Source organism: Amphiura filiformis, chromosome 18 (assembly GCF_039555335.1).
Source record: "Amphiura filiformis chromosome 18, Afil_fr2py, whole genome shotgun sequence".
NCBI classification, from domain to species: Eukaryota; Metazoa; Echinodermata; class Ophiuroidea; order Amphilepidida; family Amphiuridae; genus Amphiura; species Amphiura filiformis.
Window position 1 is genome coordinate 22645085 of NC_092645.1, and position 19910 is coordinate 22664994.

Here is a 19910-nt window from a genome sequence, read left to right on the forward strand (position 1 = left end):
TTACACTATCACTATGCCCGTGTGCATGCTGGACTTGGTTTAGGTTTACGGCGTTTTTGTTAACTACATCCTCACGATGATCAATCAAAAACACAGGGAAGATGCAAATTCAAAAGGTTTGCTCCATTGCATGCCCTATTGATATTTACACAAAACATTTTCGAACAAGACAACTAGTGCCGCAAGTGCTCTCCATTGATTAGCACATTAAAACTAGCACAGTGCTTGATTTGTTTAGAACATAAAAGTGCAACTTTTGATTTCGCAATTTTCTTGGGTTTTAGATCACCGTTTCTCTAATTCTCAACCAATTTGAACAAAATGAAGTCTTAAATCAGAGCTATAAAGGGAACGGGTTCTGGCTAAGCAGTCAAGTTTGTTCAATCGTTAAGGCGTTCGACCATTGTGCGAGAGGTTGCGGGTTCGAACCCTGGCGGTGCTTAGTATGCTCTCGTGGAAAAATTGAGTTAGCTTGAAATTCCCTGGACAAGGAACATACTGCTAATTGTCTCTTTGTAACCCGTACGAAACTCGGGGAGCTGATCCTGGTTGCGATGGTTATTTGTGGAATGTCTAGGGTGTGCGCTCTTGTAGCAGCAAAGTCCCTGATTTGTTGTTAAATGGTTTATGGAATGATGTGGAGCCGTAGTGGTCAGCGACGACATGTAAAGTGTGCTGAGGCTTGTGGATCAACGTCTAGGCGTTGTGCCTGTGCGTAGCGCACTATAAATCACTGCGCTTTTTTTTGGCTGCTTGTTTTAATTTTAACATTTTCGTATTTGTTTAGGATATACAGGGGTGAACATAATTGGCATCTTAATTCTTTTGCGGTCTATACTTTTTCAGGTTTAAATTGGCCAACTACTGTACCACTCAATCGACCCACTACACCGCCACCTACGACGTTCTGTAAGGATAACGGATATACCGACGGCTTATATGCCCACGGGCAATGTAATCACTGGTTTTATCATTGTGATCATGGTATAACTAATGTCATGCAGTGTGAAAATGGTCTTCTGTTTGATGATATCTTGAAGATTTGTAACTGGCCAGAAAATATACCAGGCTGTGTATGTGAGGTTTAATTAAAATTAAAATCATACATCAGCTCGAAGTATTCATTCGGCATATCCACTGTTCCACGTGAGCGAGAGGGATGATGAGTTTTGAACCCGTTTAAAGCAGTATGCAGACTTTTTATTAGACGTACAATATTGTATGTAACATATCTACGTTATTTAATCTATTGCCATTCTATTTCCAGTAATGTTTAAGTTCTAACAATGTTTGATAATATATTTCTACCAGATATTATACGTAACATATTATCGATTTTACGTCATCAAACATTCGTTAGAACTTAAACATTACTGGAAATAGAATGGCAATAGATTAAATAACGTAGATATGTTACATACAATATTTGTACGTCTAATACTCGGAGTCTGCATACTGTTTTAAGCAATTATTATTAATTATTGGCAATCTCGTATTATCCAATAGTACTGCAGCAGCAGATTAGTGAATCAATTGAGGCCAAGGTGGTACAAGCAATATAATTGGCATAAACTCTCCTAGTGGGTTACTTATTAGGAAAGATTAATTAGCCAACGTTTGCCAATTGTGCAATCCCACAATTCCAAGGTCAAAAATTGTTCAAATTTTGTTGAAATCAATATAAAAATATTTTTGTGCTCATAAGAATTAAGAAAATATATAATTTGACCTATCTACGACGTATCGTTCTGGAGTTATGAAAATGGTCTCAAAATGTTCGACTTGTAATGTTATAACAAAAAATAAGGAATAATTTGCAATACCTGATACATTTTCTTGCCTAGGTAACATAGTAAAATAGGTCAGTAACCAATCCGTCTTATTGCTTGTGACCTATTTTGCTGTGTTTCATTGGTAACCAAATGTCCTAGATAGTGTAAACTATTCTTTTTCTTGATTTTTATTACAAGACGGAAAATTTGAGAACAGGTTTATCAAAATCGGAGGAACGTTTCTGTTTTGACCTATGTGTAGCCCAAATGTTGACCTACCTTTTTGGTCATAACTACGGAACGATAAGCCGTAGATAGGTCGAACTTTACATTTTGTGAATCCTTATTCTGGTTTATTCTGGAATATTTTGGTTTAACAACATTTGAGCACCTGTATGAAATTTGACCCCAGAATTCTGGAATTGCACAAAGGGCGAAAATTGGCTAATGTATATTTTTTCTAATGAGTAACCCATAAGGAGAATAGTATGGCAATTATGTTGCTTGTATTACCTTGGGATCAACTGTGACATCAACATTGATTATTCTGCACTACTGTGGGTAATACAATGCTAATACAATTTGAGACAAATATACCAATAAATTAGCGATACTTTAATAAAAGAATCAGATGCGAACCAATACAGTAGTTTCCAGTGTCTGAATTTCTATTTTTGAATGTTGGGAGACAAATATATTAATTTTTGGTCTATCAGTATGCTTCGACTATATCTATAAATACGTATTTATAAATACGCTTGTTAACACCTCCGCGCTGCCATGACAGCTTGTAGACAGTAAGTCTCGAAGTGACCTTCTAAATAGCGGGTGGTCTTCATGTACATTTGAATTCAAAATGTTGTTTTTGATATCATATTACAAATTCAGAATCCCCATGTGTAATATTGTTTGCTATTATTATAATGGCATGAGGATTTAATCACGCTTGCTCGTCTTGGTATGTCGTGCCCATGGGTCAGGTGCGTATTTATAAATATGTATTTATAAATATAGTCGAAGCATACTGTCTATACAGGGTCTAGATAATACCACTGTGTCGATATATGTGACCGTACAGCACGAATGAGCCGTAAATGTCCTCAATTGTATTCCGAGTTACAGTGTAAAATGGGCATGAAGGTCATATTCATAGGTATTTCAATTTGGTGCTACGTGTATCTCATTAAATGAGGTACACGTAGCACCAAATTGAGGTACCAATGAATACGACCTTCATGCCCATTTTACACTGTAACTCGGAATACAATTGAGGACATTTACGGCTCATTCGTGCTGTACGGTCACATATTTAAAGTTGTTATCGTCCTTTATATCAATACTGATTTCAGTAGTGGATATTTATATACAATACACCCAATGTAAATAGCGTCACGTGGTATACAACAGTGGATACTGTTAGTTCTGTCCTTTGGAGGATAACATCCCCAGACATTTGAATCTATGTTTCGAGTAGGCCTATGTTTTGATTTGAATCTATGTTTGGAGTAGGCCCTACATGGATATTTTCCACCGAATCATTTTATATACAAAGGTCGACCATAGGCTTTTGAAGGCTTATGGGTAGGCTGTGTTGTTGATGTTGTTATTGTTGTTGTATATTTTTGCGTAATCAGGGTAACAGCAGCATTGATTTATTTCAACAAAGGTATCAAGGATAATTCAAAATTTGAAATTTTCCAGCACCCCAATCGAATCGAAAATCTAAAAAATCGCATTTAAAAATTGCCGAAAAACGGTTTGTGACCCCATCCCACCCATCAGGCTTAGTAGCCCCCAATAGAATGACTCACACTACACCAAGGTTCCAGATCATAGGTTCGTGGTCTTGTGAGTTCATATATTTGTCTGCATTGCTGGTTCTGTTATTAACAACGCCCCTTTGGAATCAAGCACATGAAAACCCCGTTAACAGTCTATACGCAGGACAACCAATTCTTTAGAAATGCATAGTCGCGCTAAAAGTCGATCGATACATGTTAAAATCAGCACAATATATTCAGAGATACACCTTTTTGCTATGAAATTTATTTCTCGGTCAAATATAAAGCAATATTTTATTTTTCTTCAGTAATGTCAGTTAAAAACATAGTGCTTGGATATACATTTTTTTAAAATCCTGGTGTTAAAATTCAAGCATCATATTTTGTCTTTTAGTGTGATATTTTTGATTTTTATAGGCCTTTAGTTCGCCCGCGAGCTTTTTACGGAATTCATTTTTAGCGTCTCAAACTAATATAGTTTGCTAAAGAAAGATATTTCCCACCTCTGTAAGGCACATCGTGTGGGTCTATATATTATAGTTTTGTCAGAATTTCCGTTTTTATTTTACCCTTTTTCCCTTCATGCTCCGAAAATGTCAAACTCAGTACTTTATCTCGAGAGCAACCAGCAGAAATAATCGATATTTCAATTGTTGTCAACCAGGTCCCTTTTCCATTGAAAACCAGGATTGCCTGACCAGCGATTCTGGTAAATGAGGTGAATTTTGGAAATTTGCTCCCGTGATAGCCTGCAATTTCAATTTAAAGGGGCTATGGATTCCATGATTATGAAAACCATTTTGTCTGTTTGTTTGTTTGTTTATTTACATAGGATGAGGTCCATGGGAAAATCCACTGTCCAATCCTAGAAAAATTCGCGTGTTATTATAGGGATTTTAATTTTCTGTCCCTCCTATCTCCAGGTGAATTTTGAATGACCCCCCCCCCCCATCGCGGGTTGGCATTTTCATCACACCCTTCAGACTTGCGTTCGGGTTTGTGTAGGCCTATTTGTCATAATTTAGCGCTATAGGACCTACTTTCTAAATGTATAGCTATAGCCGTGCTATATAAATATTATTAGGTACGCGGTATGTAATATTATGTAGGCCTATGGGGGTGGGGTGGGTGCAGAGGTGTGTGAGGTGGGTAGTGGGGTGTATGTAGGGATGGTAGGGGTGGTACTCAACGCATTTTAACCATGACTTACAATGCAAAGCTCATTGTTGCCATAAATGATTTTTCCTTTAGGTCATTATAATAGGTTGTTATAAACTTCCATGTTTAACCTTGTATTGTTTTGGCTGCTTCATTATGACTTTCGGTGGGTTTAAGCAATTTCAAACAAACACAAACAAAAGGCACTATACCCAGTCACCTTCATGACAATTGAAACACTAGGTAATTTCTTTGCTATATTGAAGTTCTGGCAACACTGTAGCCAGATATCGATCCACAATGCTAGTATTAGCCTAAGATTTCACGCGTGGATTTGAAAAAATTTCAGCTGGTAGTAAAAAATTATGGAATCAAAACGGAAATTCTGACAAAACTATGATATATCGCTCACGGTGATGTGCGTTAGAAAGTTGGGAAAAATCCTTCTTTAGCGAACTATATTACTTTGAAAAGCTAAAAGGTTGATAAAAAAAAAAGGCTCGCGGGCAGAGTTGAAGCCTATAAAAATCGAAAATCTTACACTAAATGACTGAATTTCACGCCTAAGTTTAACACTAGGATTTGAAAAAAATACAGTATCAAGCATTACAGTTTTTCCTGACATTTACTGAAAAATGAAAATTATTGCTTTTCATTTGGTCGAGAAAATTAATTTTACATTGAAAAGGTGTAACTCAAAATTTTGCTCATTTCAACACCAAATTCGATCGTTTGTATTGCCTCATTAAATGACTGAGTGAGCCTTGTATAAGAAAAGAATTGGTTGTCCTGCGTAGAGACTGTTAAACGCATATTAAAGAGCAACAAATCTACAAAAAGGAAGCCTGTGACATGATTGGCCAAAACATATCACCATCATTCTCTTCGATATGTATGTCGTCAGAAATTACAATACTGATGTGTCAACTTCAGTGGACGACCGATGACAAGCATACCGTTACACCATTTTGGAACTGCCAAGTACTCGGGCGTATACAGGTAAGTAGATGGGTAATAATGAAGCGGTTTTTGTGGATGGTATATAATTAATATTTAAACGAAGTGTAACAGTTAATTAGGAATATGTTTGGAATAATGAGTGGAGTATATGTTAAAAAATGCCAACTACAGTGGAAATTCCAATTGAATGAACACAACCTGACATAGCGCGAAGATTTGTTTGCGTATACTGCGCGATGAACGCCAGCGTGTACGATTGTGCGTGAGTGACGCGGTTTTGAATCCAACCATGCCAATGCTCTCGTGATTGGTTAGTATTTTATCCAAGGTTTGCGTTGTAGTTTGAAATACGCGATATACGATTCGCGGTTGAATCGAGTACAGCTGTTGAAAGCTGTGTTGATTTAATTGGAATTCTTATTGTAAGGCAACTCTGCACATTATCGCCGCCCACTTTCGTGGTGACCACGAGCCGTTAGCTCGTCAATTTGCCGAGTATGATTGGCCACTAGTAACCACCAGAAAAGTATACTTTCCTCACCGATGTGTAACATTCAGTCACCGCGAGCAGCTTAGGTACTTGAAAACTCGGGACCCCTGTTGTGATCGATAAGTCGGCTGTTTTTTAACTAAAATAATATGAACACTATAGCAATTTATTATTATATAAAGCTTTATGTTTTTGAATTATATTAAATTTGTAAGAAGTCGGTATACAGTACATAAGAAAATTAATTTAAAAAAAAATTCTATGGTTTTCTAGCCACTTATTATAAATCTGACATATTTCTGACGAGTTTTGCAACTATATATCAAAAATGCTATATATCAAAAATAATGTAATAAATTTAATGTTTTGCTAGGGTTTGTTAAAAAGATTACACAAAATAATTATATATATATGAACGGGCTACACGCAACAGATGTGCAACATTTTGATTAACAATATTAAAAAATGATATCAATTGTTACGTATAGAAATAAAAAGTAAAATATGATACAATAATCAATCAAATACTTCAATAATATATATGGATAAATGTGATAACTAAAGTAAGATCGGTGTTTTTATATTGATCTTGGACTATGCTTACAATGCACCGTGAAGTGAACGTCCTTTTGACCAGCTGTGTAGCTGTGTAGCCTACAACCGGTTCAACGGGTATAACGGACTTTGCAATGGTGTGAATGTATAGATCTCCATCGTGGCAATATGAGCGTGCCAAACATGGGCATCAATCCCAGGGGTTATTATAAATTTGCTGAGTATTATAAATTTGCTCATGTTTCTAGATGAAGGACACAATAACAAATCCCCTCATGATTTGGTACATTGCAAATTTCATGTCAGTACGTAATAAGTTTATACAGAATTACAGATCCCGTATCTGACAAAGTGATAATAAGTTTTGTTTTGTTTTGGGATTTTTTCTGCGAACTTCGTCTCCGTGAAGAAATGAATAGCTTCAAAAATGTCTTGTCTTGTCAGAGCAAATTATCAAAAGAACAGTTTGCACTCTATATGATATAAACATCTCAAAAAAAGTAATTAACCCCCCTTAAACAATGGCCATTATTCAAAAAGGGGCTATTGTATTGCAAATCTGAAAAATACGTTGGAAGCAGAATTTATTTCTGCGCATTTTGATACCTCATTTGATACGATAGCTTAGAAAACTATAAAACACCAGTTAATTTAATGTAGTAAGGTCCAGATTTGAAATTTGCACTTACATACAAATGTTTACAATACAAAAACATTCAGATATCATTACACAGATTTCCTTCCATTACACTGAATGCAAAATCAATAGAATTTACTGCAACTTTCAAATCTTGGGCTACATTAATTTAAATGTACGCTGTGACGTCAATATTTAGTAAATTGCTACAAATGAGGTGTCAAAATGTGCAGAAATAAATTCTGCTTCCAACATATTTTACAGATTTGTAATACAATCACCCGTTTTTGAATAATGGTCATTATTTAAGGGGGGTCAGTTACTTTTTTTGAGATGTTTAGGTTAACAAGCAAGACATTGCTCATGTTGTTGATGAAAGCTGGTGGTTATCATTGTCTTTGCAATATTTAATACCACAAATTGGTTAATAATTATGATTATGCTATTCAAAATAATTATATTATGCGATATGAAATACCCGATCACATAACCAGGGAAATTTTATTTGACCATTGATTTTACTAAATATATACTACAAGATCAAGATGATACGAATGATTTTAAGCTTGTCAATATCACTTAAGCTTCGTGGCACACTCGCGTAAGATAACCAGGGATGGAACTTCCGAGGAGGATACAAGTTTGTAGGTGTGATTGGAGGGCTATAGAGGCCGTCAGCGTGACGTCATATACCGCCATCTTGTGGGTACACGCTGCGATGGTGATTCGATCTCCATGCGTGAACAGGAAAATCACTGCGTCGATGTGTGAAAACAGCTGCGTGGCAAGCTGGGCTCTGCGCGCAGTGTCTGGCGCATGACCACGCGTATCATTTGTACCCACAAGATGGCGAAAGGCTGACGGCCTCTATAAACTAGAAAATCTAATGAGAGCAAAACGTGAGTAGTGAATAGAAATGCTACAATCAAAGACAAAATTAAAAAGACTAGTTTGGTGTGATTGGTTATGGACATGCGCAGTACGGCATTGACAGAACGTCACACTCAAAGAAATTACACTGAACTGATTTATGTAATCCAATCATAGGAGAATAAAGAAAACATTCTAGTTGGTTATATCTTGCCGTTGATTTTTACCGTCTTATATAATTCTATTCCATTTTTTTTCGCAATTTATAGAACTTGTAGATTCTGTTGAAGCAAGTAAACATGACCTCTTATCAACTTGGTCGCTGTTTGATTCGACGTCATGCGCACAGAGGTAGTCATATGTTTATACGCTACACAGTCAGTCAACAAAGATGCATGCACACCAATCCCTTGTTGCTCAAAGACGGTAGATATCATCCATTAAAATATTCAGCACAAAATCATTGCTGGAATGCAAACCATTTGACAAAGGTTCTCAATAGCAACTGGTCACTACAGACACATAGAATGCTTCATTCGTTGACGTATGGCTGCCACCAACAGTTGCAGAATGCAATGCCAGATGTCAAATCAAGCAATGGAAAAGCTCACGCACATGTAGCTCACACCTTGCACGAGACTGTTCTTGATGTAATGGGTGCGAGGTACCGGGTAGGTTACGTGGATGAGGGTGATAAGAATGATCCAATAATATTGTGTCTTCATGGCAGTCCAGCGTCGTACAAGGACTTTCTTCCCATGATGCCATCACTAGTCAGCAATGGAGCCAGGGTAATACTCTTCAACTTTCCAGGTATAACAGAAATATCAAGACTTTGAAATATCAAAACTTAGCCGTCCATTAAGGGATCTGGAATGAGCATTTTGAGCGTTTCGACAGTATTTTTTTGTGGGACAGGGGAGCACATCAAACATATCGAATTGCATTCTGAATACGAAGAATGTCTTTCTGATATCAAATAATTTTTTATAATAAATTTTATGACAAATTATTAAAACTTGAAGTAAATTTTATAAACCTAATGATATTCTTAAAGTGTATGTAGCTGGGAGGAAAAGCCGACGATCAATTGAAAATGTTGACCTTTCATATTGAAGATATGGACTTTTTCCCTTAAAAACCCAATTTGTTTTGGCGTTTTGGGAAAAAAGTCCATATTTTCAATACGAAAGGTCAAAATTTTCAATTGATCGTCGGCTTTTCATCACACCTACATACACTTTAAGTATAAATCATCAGATTTATAAAGTTTACTTCGAGTACTGTTAAATATTGAAAATATCAATTTTTAATCATTTGCCATAAAATGTGTATTACATTGCGAATTTCAAAAATCAAAATTATTTGATATCAGAAGGACATTCTTCGTATTCAGAATGCAATTCGATATGTCTGATGTGCTCTAATGTCCCACAATAAATACTGTCCAAACGTTCATCCCCACCCCTTAATCTTACCATTACGTGGATATCGACTTATACAAAATCAAAGCAGAAAGACCCTGTGAAAAAAACAAATCTCAAGTAATTTATGGTCATGTGTCATAAGTTGTGACCCTCTTTTGTGACATGCTATTTTCATAGGTGAAAACATCAGTCTTGAGATAAATGGTTACAACTTTTTATGTACCAATTACAGGTTCAAAGTATACATTGCTGGAAAGTATATAAACACATTTTCTAATGACCTAGATTTGAAGACAATATTCAGGGTGTGCGAGAAAATATACAGGGTGTACCAATTAACTTTGCAATGAACATGTTATATAGTTTTAAATTACTGATTTCTTTTCTGAAGCATTTTCACAATTTCACAAATCAAACAGGGCTTGAAAATATATAGTTTTAGATAGGGTGATGCTTGCTTAAATGTATACTGGGCTACCTTCATAATTACATCTAATTAATCATTCAAAAATCTCAATTAATGCTAATTAGCTATTTAAAATACTTTCAGTAACGGGTTTGAGTCACATATATAATCATAACAACCCAGAAAGAGTACAAATTATCTCCTCATTTGATACTTTCGGACTAATTACAAACAACTCTGAAAATCAACTGTTTTACATTGAATTCTATGGGAAAAAACCATGACGTGACCCATATACTAGCTCGTTAGTCTAAATTATAAATTGAAATTACACAAAATACTTTATTATTTAATTGCTATATGATTGCTATCAACCTTGGTATTAAATAAGCATGGATTTTAGTTTGTAAATCAGCATAAGAGGGAAAACAAGCATGTCATCAAACTTTTCTGGACCCTTTCCATACAGTTTGTATGGCCACACCTTCGTGTCCACACCTCCTCCAACCAAGGACCTAATCAGCTTAATTAACCATATAAGAAATTGCTTACTTGCTTGCTTACTTGCTTATGTCGACTCTTGTAGTCGGACCCCATAATGGCTCTCCAAACTGCTCTGTCTAGCATACAATATTTTTGATGTCTGGGCCTGTTAATCCCGTATCATCTGCCAATACATGTATCTTGATATAATCCTTCTTGGGTGGACCTCTTGTTCGCTTTCCATGTTTGGGCTGCCACATAAGTACAATTGAAGCTGCTTCCTCTTCGCTTCTTGCACAGTGCCCTGCAAACTTTAACCTTTAAACCCTGAGCCTCTCAGAGATTGGTATAAACAGATTCCCATATAGTTCTTTGTTGGTGGTGTGAGTTTGTCATGAGATACCTAGTGCCTTCCGCAAGAGACGGGTATAGCAGCCATCCATAGCTTTTCTCATTTTGGTTGTTATTGTCCATGTTTCAGCGCCATATGTTAGTACCGATTCTATAGTGGTGGTAAATAACTTGATCTTTAGAGCTCTTGGCAGATTACTTTTCCAGATCTTGTCCATGCTGTTGCATGCTTTCCAAGCAAGTGCTTTTCTGACGTTGAAGTCCTTCTCACTACTGGCAGTCCACGCACATAGATATTTGAAGTCATGCACTATCTCCAATTTACTTCCGTCCATTGTTTTTATTGAAGACGGAGTTTCCTTGTACAAATAAGAAATTAGCAGCAATGTATATACCTTAATTTAGAAATACCAAATACCAAATTAGGGACCGTTCATAAATACTTTGGTGGGGGGGGGCTGGGCACTTGGAAATTTTTGAGTCAAAACTTTTTTGACCCCCCTCCAGAGAACCATAAAACTTTTTTGACCCCCCTCTTTAGACATACAAAACTTTTTTGACCCCCCCTTACATGAGGTTAAAAAAGGTCTGGGGAGGGGGGATACTCCATTTGTGCAAACTCAGTCACAATTATAGGCCTGCATGTTTGTTCATACATTTATTTATAATAAGCCTGTTTCCAAAAAACATGAAAGTTGAAGGTGTTTTTCACATGCTGTGACTTGTATGAAGTTTAATTTCAATTTATGCATTCTAATTTTTTGAAAATACATGTTTTATTCTTATAACCAATAATTAAATAAATGAAAGTAACACAAAAAAGGGAAATTGACAGTGGCGTAGCTAGGGCTTTTGGCACCCAGGTCTAAGGATAGGTGTTGCTCCTGATTCTTGAAATAATTATTGCGCCCGGAGCACAAAGGGCCTACCATTAATTAATTTTGGTTATAATGAAGTTGAATATTGGTCTTAAATTGATCTTTGAAATGACTTTGACCTTTTATGCTTTCATCGCTTAGAGGGGCGCAGAATCAATGCTGAATTGGTCAATTTGGCGCCTCCTTAAGAGTGGTGCCCAGGGCACATGCCCCCACCTTCCCCCCGTCGCTATGCCACTGGAGCAACATCTGGGCACATACTCAATTTAATACTTAAGACTGTTTTATCAGGGGCATAGCCAGCTTTCTTGGTCAGGGAGGCAAAATATAAATTTTGGGTCAAAGACAAAAAAAATGCTGGTTGTATCATTTTATCAGTGGGATACATACATATACCCTTTTCTTATATTGACTGTAGAATACACACATGTAAAGTCTTTGAGATTCCAAAAAGGCTTTAATGGGATACTGGAAATGAGCGCGCGTAGCGTGCCAAAAAATGTAGGTCTATTTTGCACTATTTTGAGCCATAATCGGGGTAAAAAAGGGCTTTATTGGTACATATGCGCGCGTAGCGCCCAAAAATTTTGTATGCTCTTGTTCTTTTGGTATTTTCTTGTTAAAAACTTTTTGACCCCCCTCCTTTAGTAACCAAAACTTTTGGTCCCCCCATTCTGCAACTCAAAACTTTTGTGTCCCCCCCCCACACTTTGCCCAGTCCCCCCACCAAAGTATTTATGAACAGTCCTTAGAAAGGAATAACCAGGTTTTCCATTAACACCAAAATAAGTTTTAAACCTTGTCATCTTATTTGGCAAACAAAGAGAACATTTAATTTTCTCAAGTAAAATGCAACAACTCCAACTCCATCATAATTATTGGGTTACCCAACTTCTGACGCATGGCCTTATATATTCATCTTCCTAATCTTTCACCTGCAACTATGGTGCTGTTGTGCTATTGATTGGGTAAAACAGGTAAAATTTAGATTATGATGACAAGTGACATGTCTTTCTACATCGGTTTTAAGGCACTGTCAACATAATCATTGTAGTGCCATAGGTTAAGCGGTAATTATGAAAATTATGAAAACAAAATAATATATCACCTCCAGCATACGCACGCAATTACTAGAGCATGTGTTGCTATCATATATATATATATACACACTTAAATATATGGGGTCGATTTAGTCGGTGACAGTCGCTTGCAGCGTCAAAAAATGACCCTTTTGGGGTTCTTTTTGACTCCGTGCAGGGTCAGATTTGACTACAAAAGTGGTTGTTTGCAATGAAACGGGGTCAATTTATTCTTAGTCGGTGCATATTTGATCCCGTATTTTTAAGAGTGTATTTTTATGGTTGTTTTCTGCTCTCATATAATGTAGGTATTGGGTACAGCTGGCACTTGGAGGGATCTCCTTTTGACTACTCTCATCTGAGTAAGGCTAAACTTGTTGAAGCATTTTTATCGCATCAAGGAATTGACAAGTACGTATGTTAGTGTGAGATCTACAGCATTATGCGGCCCATACACGATCAATTTGATTGATCAATATTGGGCACCCTAGATGCAGGACAGGATATAAATAATATTTCTCTTCAATATTATTGAAAATATCTAATCTATATTTTGATTTGATTGATTTGGTTGGACAATCACTATTGTGTTCGTGTGTATAGTATACAATGGTAGATTTTGTATCCACTCTTGTATCCGTGATCTTTGATATTGATCAATCAAATTGGTCGTGTATGGGCCGCATTAGAGTCACATCATTTATAAGTACCCTTTGAGGACCCAACTGATCTCATTTTGGACCTGCCAAGCTTATCTACGTAAAGACCTCCTTTTATAGTATTAATACATATTGCATTTCATCAGCATTATAAAATCTAAATCTATATAATAAAGAAAATTTCTACTATAATTATGATTTTACAAATCGTTCTCAATATAAATATTTTTATGGCAATCAGTTGAAAATGCATAGTAGAGCCTGCATGCATAGGGTTGTAAATGTGTGGAACCTTTTGTTTCGAGAAGTTTTGGGATTAAAAATGGGTCAGAAATTTTGGGCCATTTTCAATTTTGGCATATTTGTAAATTGAAATATGTTGGCATCAATCACACCTTACTGTGTTGTGGTTTTATAGACTTCAGTAAGGTAAGTAATCATCCTTTTAGTTTGTGTATAGTAGGGGGAAAGTAACAAAGCTTACATAATGTGCCCGACTGCACAAAAAAAATGTAATTTTCTATTGTGTAATCATAAATGGTAAGATTTGTAATATGGGACTATTTCATGTTGTTATCTTATGAACATGAAGAAACAAAATGAGATTTCTTTTCTCATTTTCTTGTCATAGTAAGATTAATGTGTTTGCAATCATATAAGTCAGCAGTTTGGAAATTCTCCAACGTCACAATTTTCATTGTAATGTTCTTTGTCAAGGTTTCTGGACATCTAAGCCGAACTAATGAAATAAAAGGAACCACTTACTATGTTGGCTACTTAGGGGCTGTGCAATATTTATAAGCCCTAGGGCATTTTTGGTCAGTCAAAAGGTGGAAGGGATTAATTTTTGGCAAGCCGAGGGGGGGGGGGGGCAAGTAAATTTTGGAACACATTCACGGGGCTCCTTTTGAATAAAATGTTCAAAAAACGCTTAGGATAAACAGTACAAAAACACTTAATTAATGCAAATTTTCCTACTCACTGCGCTAGCAATATATATATCTAGACCATTTTAGGCTTGCATATTCGAATCGAAATGAATATTTGTCATGTGCAAGGGTGGGGTGTCAACGATTGATTTTGGCAGGTCCTTTGAAATTTTGCTCCCGGGGGCTCATAATTATTGCACAGCCCGTTAACCTTTGTGTTCTACGGACAACTTTAATGTCTTAATCAAGATTAGGCAGGTGGAAGATCGTAGAAAGTATAACATATGGTTATTTACTTCCAGCACAGAACCTGGAAAGGACCATTACAACGCACGCGGTTGTTGCATGGCATGTAGAACTGTTTTCATTTTAAACCAAAGTTGGACACTGATGGCGCTATTTATCTTAAATCTTGTTTCATCTTTACATGTATCCACTGGCATTCAATGCCGGGTTTGATGATAGCGGGAAACCGGGTCATCTGACCGGAAGTAGCTACGTATGTTGACCTCCGCCGGTCAGAGGAAGCATATTATCTTGTTTCGTTAATCTTTTTGTGATAAAAATAAAATGCCTAAAAGGGTTTCCCTCTTTTTTTCAGAGTCAATATGTTAGTATCTCATTGCGCATCAGGACATGCAGGGATGCAACTATGTGCCAACACTGATCTAATACAAGGTGTGTCATTTATATCACCATTGGCTCATTTGCCTCACAGGTGAGTACCATACTGTATGTGCGGGCTTGTAATGTTAATGCCTTCGGTGCGCATTGAATACAATGTGGTGCCATTAAATGTGCAGGATTAGATAGTGCATCTATTAAAAAAACAAAATTACCCCTATATGGTTCAGTTTTTTGAAATTGTGATTACTTTACTTTAGTATATGTTTGCTTACCACCCCCTAATCCCCACCCCACACGCGAAATATGTAGGCCTATGTGGAGAGTCTCCTTTCAATGTCACTACTATCTACAATAACGGGGTTCGTTACATAGTAGTTCCAGTGTTATGTGGTCTAAATTGTAGAAAGCATGATGTAGAAAGCATGCGTCAACGGTTCACCTGTCAATTTATATAAGAATCATGCAATCCGCGCATGCGTATTGTACTATGTTTTGTTCGGAACATAGTGCAGTTATTGTCTACAGTAAATTTTCCATGACCTTTACCATGTTTACAACACTTACCGGGTTTAAGTGCTGTTTGTCAAGTGCCAACAATAACCCAGTGCTAAACTAGTTCCATCTACCACAGTCACAACCAATTAGCACCTAGAATGGGCCACTTGACTGTCATGGTTACCATTTCTGGTTGGCTTCACACTTGAGTTTGATGCGATCTCCTGTCATTTTACTTATCAGGGCGGTCCCCCGTTATTATAATGACAATGCTAATGAATTAAAGGCTGGCATAAAGAGTATAGATCAAGCTTGATTGACAGAAAGTACTAAATTCGTACCTCAAACAGTTTCGCGACACCCGTCTTCCAACTGCGGCAAATTTGAATTGAATTTGCACGGGATTTTGGACAAGATTTTGGGTTTTCATTTTTCACACAAATGTATGGTCCCCGTTACCGAAACTTGTATCGGGTTTAAAATGCAGACACATTAAAAAAAAAAGTAATCTCACTATAGAGCAAGTACTAAAATCATAGGTCGTATAATTTTTGATATATGATGCTAACTAGGTACCGTCCTATACCTACAACACAGCGCTACCAGTAGAGGTCAATTACCTATTGTGAGTGCATCTGTGTTGTGTGTATACAGTAGGCAACAATAACTGCATGATGTGATAATTTCTGGCATCATATTCGGAAACTCTTCACTGGTGGTGTTGTCGAGCACTGATCTTGTGGCATGGCTTTTGCCGTGAATTTCTTGTCGTTTTTAAATACCTAATTTACCCAGTGACTAATTATAATGTTGCTCTTGCAGGACAAGCGACCACACATTCACAATAAATTTCGTATATCATTCACTGAAACATCCATACATGCGTGCTCTGCTGGGTCCATTGGAACTTCAAGTATGGAGTAAGATTTCCAAGGTACCTTTAAATATACAAGAAGTGGACTATTTCTATGGCCTTGCTTGCGAGGCTAGACAATGGGACTGGAAACAGGTTTGTAAAGATTAATACAATATAGTGCAAAAATGAGCAATTCTAAACCTCTTTTTCTAACATTAAATGACTCTACCGCTCCCGGAGTAACGGAGTTAAAATCTAGTCAAAGAGACCCGTAGGCAGAACTTTTATTTGCAGAATTTGGTAGGATTTTTTTCTATGAAAACTCACTTTAATACAAAAAGTGTACTATATCCATCTAAAAATGAGTTTTTGTTGGCTGTTTTGAAAAATGAAAATGAAAAATTGTTCCTTTGTTAATTGTTCCTTTGACCTTTTTTGATATTTTTACTCTAAAAGCGCACTTTTTTGTGTCAATGGGTGGGGTGGGGGTGGGGACGGGTGCGTCTCACCATCCCACCACTTGTTGGTGGGTTTGTGCCCCCGCCCCCATGCAGACTTCCCCCTTGATGCCGGCTACGTCACTGTGTGAATAATGTTGACTACACTTTAATTGTAATGCAGGCCGAAGCTGATCTGAAGGATATAAATACTAAAGGTATGCCTGTTATGGTTCTTGCTGCTCAAAGAGATCCCGTAGTGCAGTTCTATATATTAAAAGGAATGATGGATTTACTTGGAATATCTCAAGAAAGCAGACTGACATATTCAGAAGATCACAGTGGGCACCAAAATGAAATAGGTAATGTTTTTATTGTGGTTTGTATGATCATGATCATCATGATCATGATCATCATCATCATCATCATCATCATCATCATCATCATCATCATCATCATCATCATCATCGTCATCATCATCTTCATGATGCTGCTGCTGTCCGCGATAATTAGTATTATTTAGTTATTCTTCCCCAAATAGCTTATCAAATTCAAAGGTACTTGGAAAGAAACTTCAGCAACCAGCAAACATAGAAAGTCTTTCAGTTGGGCTATTCTTTAGTTACTTTGCGAGGCCAGAAAAATTAAGGCCTGCATATTTTACATCCATTATTAATTTTTAGACATTATTAATGACATTATCGATTGAAATATGAATAATATTCTAATATAATTTGGGTCATTTTATTGCACAGATCATAAAATAAATTTTCTAATTTAAATAAAATTTCTACTAATAAATAAAATTTCGATTTTCATATGATATTTTGTCACATTTTGTGCATGACTCATGTCGAGGATTGAGAGCCAGAAACTTGAACACACAATCACATGCTCCCACAAAATGAGCATAAAGTCACCAGGGCACAATAGAACATTCTGGGACAAACAGTGATATTTAAAGGCAAAAGCAAGAAGCAAAGTTTGGTGTGATTTTAAAGGGTATAAAATAATGATTTCAAATCTGGAATATCTCAGAAATTTGTTTTTTCACTTTAGGCCTATGCTCAGTGCTCGATATGATAGTTGTCACATTTTGTTTTAGGGACAACAGCTGAACAAAAGTCCAAGTCGCACATATTTACTAAGAGTGCACATCGCAGGCATGCTTGGTTTCAAAGTTATAAACTTAATGTATGTTTATTTTCTTTTTACATTGTTATAAAAACGTCATCACGGACATATCAATTTGTAAATTATTGTTACAAACATTTACATTGCCAAAAAGCCATAAAAGAATAATTTAACAACAGGCTAACTTTCTGGAGAATGGCCCAGTTGCATTTTGGTATGATCGTTACACACTGCAAATATTGTGATCTATTATAATATGGTTTAATATATTTTTGTTTGTTTGTGTTTTTCAGAACATATCAATCCGTTGAAGCATGGAGTTATATTTGAGAAAGGCCACTGGATTCAAAAGTCGCACCCAAAAGTTGTAGCTGGTTTAATTATGAACTTTCTCAATGCAATCCAAGATTGCAAATAGAGCAAAATGTAAAATACATATATTATTATTATTATTATTATTATTATTATTATTATTATTATTATTATTATTATTATTATTATTATTATTATTATTATTATTATTATTATTATTATTATCAGCCTGATTGCTGATTAAGGGAATATTCGTGCTGAAAAACACACACTTAGGGGGAATGTGTGTTAAGGAGAAGATATTGCTGGCACATAACGTTTCAAGCGTAAATGTTAATGACATAGCGCCCTCTATATCTTAAAATTTAATAATGACAATATAGGGGTTGTTGTGGGGGCTATACATCTATAGCATGCTTAAGATTCGCGCAAACGGTTTTCATGCCCTTGATTTCAGAGGGCGTAAGTTCATAACAGAAAGAAACAGCCATGCAGACTCATAATCTGAGAGCTTGCTCGACGTGCGTGGGTTCGATTCCCCGTCCCACCACCGTGTTGCGCCCTTGGGCAAGGCGCTTTGCCTCGCTTGCCTCACCCCACCCAGGTGCAATGGGAAGCTGTTAGGGGTAGTCACAGTCGTTGTACTGATGGACCCTGCGCCACTTGTAGGCTGCAAACGTGGTTCCGACATATTCTAATGACGGCGGAATAAATGTAAAGCGCTTAGAGGCTGTTTACGGCATAAAGCGCTATATAAATGTCTACATTTATTTTTTTTATGAACAAGCGCGCCGGGACGTACTTATAATAGAATATCGATCCATGCACAATACATGAAACTTGTCTTAGCTCGTGAGTCGGGGGGGGGGGGGTGTCAGGAGGGCCGGCAACGGGCCGGATGCAAGGGGGACACAAGCCGTTTTTCGGGTTTATCCTTTGTGTAAGAATGCATGGAATTAGCGTAGCACAAATCTTCCAATTTTAAAATCGATTGGGGCACTTCCTAGCTCTTCCTCTGCCCCCGGGTATAACTCGTGTCACGTAGTGTAAAAATTGTCTTCTATTTGATGATAACTTGAAGATTTGTAACTGGCCAGAAAATATACCAGGCTGTGTATGCGAGGTTTAATTAAAATTAAAATCGTACATCACCTTGAAGTATTCATTCGATAAAGGCCTATTAACTGTTGCACGTGACCAATACCGGGGTCAAATTGTTAGGAACGTCCACTAACACTTGTAAGGGGGATCGAGAGGGGCTGATGCAAAAAAATTTCATCGCGAAAAAGTTTCAGTCCCCCCCTTTACAGACCTCAAAAATTTCAGGGCCCCCCCTTTTTGACATGAAAATTATGGGTAAAAAAAATAGAAGAGCATATAAACTTAATTTTTCCAGGAAAATTTATAGTCATTTTTTCCAGCCCCCCCCCCCTTAGGAGGGTTAACATTTTTCAAGGCCATCTTTTTTGCATCAGGCCCTCCTAACGAGTGTTTGTGAACGGTCCCTTACAAAAATGCTGGACCTAAAATAAATCATTTTCAACGCATGCATGAACGTCAACTGGTCTCCTCCGCCTTGTGGAGTGACTTATATCACACTGACGGCGGAGGAGC

General features: G+C 36.8%; 2 protein-coding genes across 2 annotated transcripts in view; both read left to right on the plus strand.

The window, feature by feature from the left end:
- Positions 1–1419, plus strand: part of LOC140140005 (chitotriosidase-1-like) — a 41833-nt gene extending 40414 nt beyond the window's left edge. The window contains exon 11 of the mRNA XM_072161816.1: positions 847–1419. Within this exon, the coding sequence (XP_072017917.1) occupies positions 847–1088 (242 nt within the window). The 3' untranslated portion in view covers positions 1089–1419. The remainder of the gene's footprint in view (positions 1–846) is intronic.
- A 4121-nt stretch (positions 1420–5540) lies between these two features.
- On the plus strand, positions 5541–18402 carry LOC140139406 (uncharacterized). Its single transcript, XM_072161169.1, has 7 exons — positions 5541–5710; positions 8493–9036; positions 13156–13258; positions 15037–15153; positions 16380–16566; positions 17035–17212; positions 18278–18402. Exons 2-7 carry the CDS (start codon positions 8523–8525, stop codon positions 18400–18402), a joined length of 1224 nt encoding a protein of 407 aa, XP_072017270.1. The 5' UTR covers positions 5541–5710; positions 8493–8522.
- Positions 18403–19910: the final 1508 nt, after the last annotated feature.

What these genes read in the sequence shown, in the direction of transcription:
- LOC140139406 (XM_072161169.1), top strand. Translation starts at nt 8,523, where the DNA reads ATGACCTCTTATCAACTTGGTCGCTGTTTGATTCGACGTCATGCGCAC. An exon ending in TCGCATCAAGGAATTGACAA is followed by an intron (nt 13,259 to 15,036) that starts GTACGTATGTTA and finishes TCTTTTTTTCAG; the next exon opens with AGTCAATATGTTAGTATCTC. An exon ending in TTGGCTCATTTGCCTCACAG is followed by an intron (nt 15,154 to 16,379) that starts GTGAGTACCATA and finishes TTGCTCTTGCAG; the next exon opens with GACAAGCGACCACACATTCA.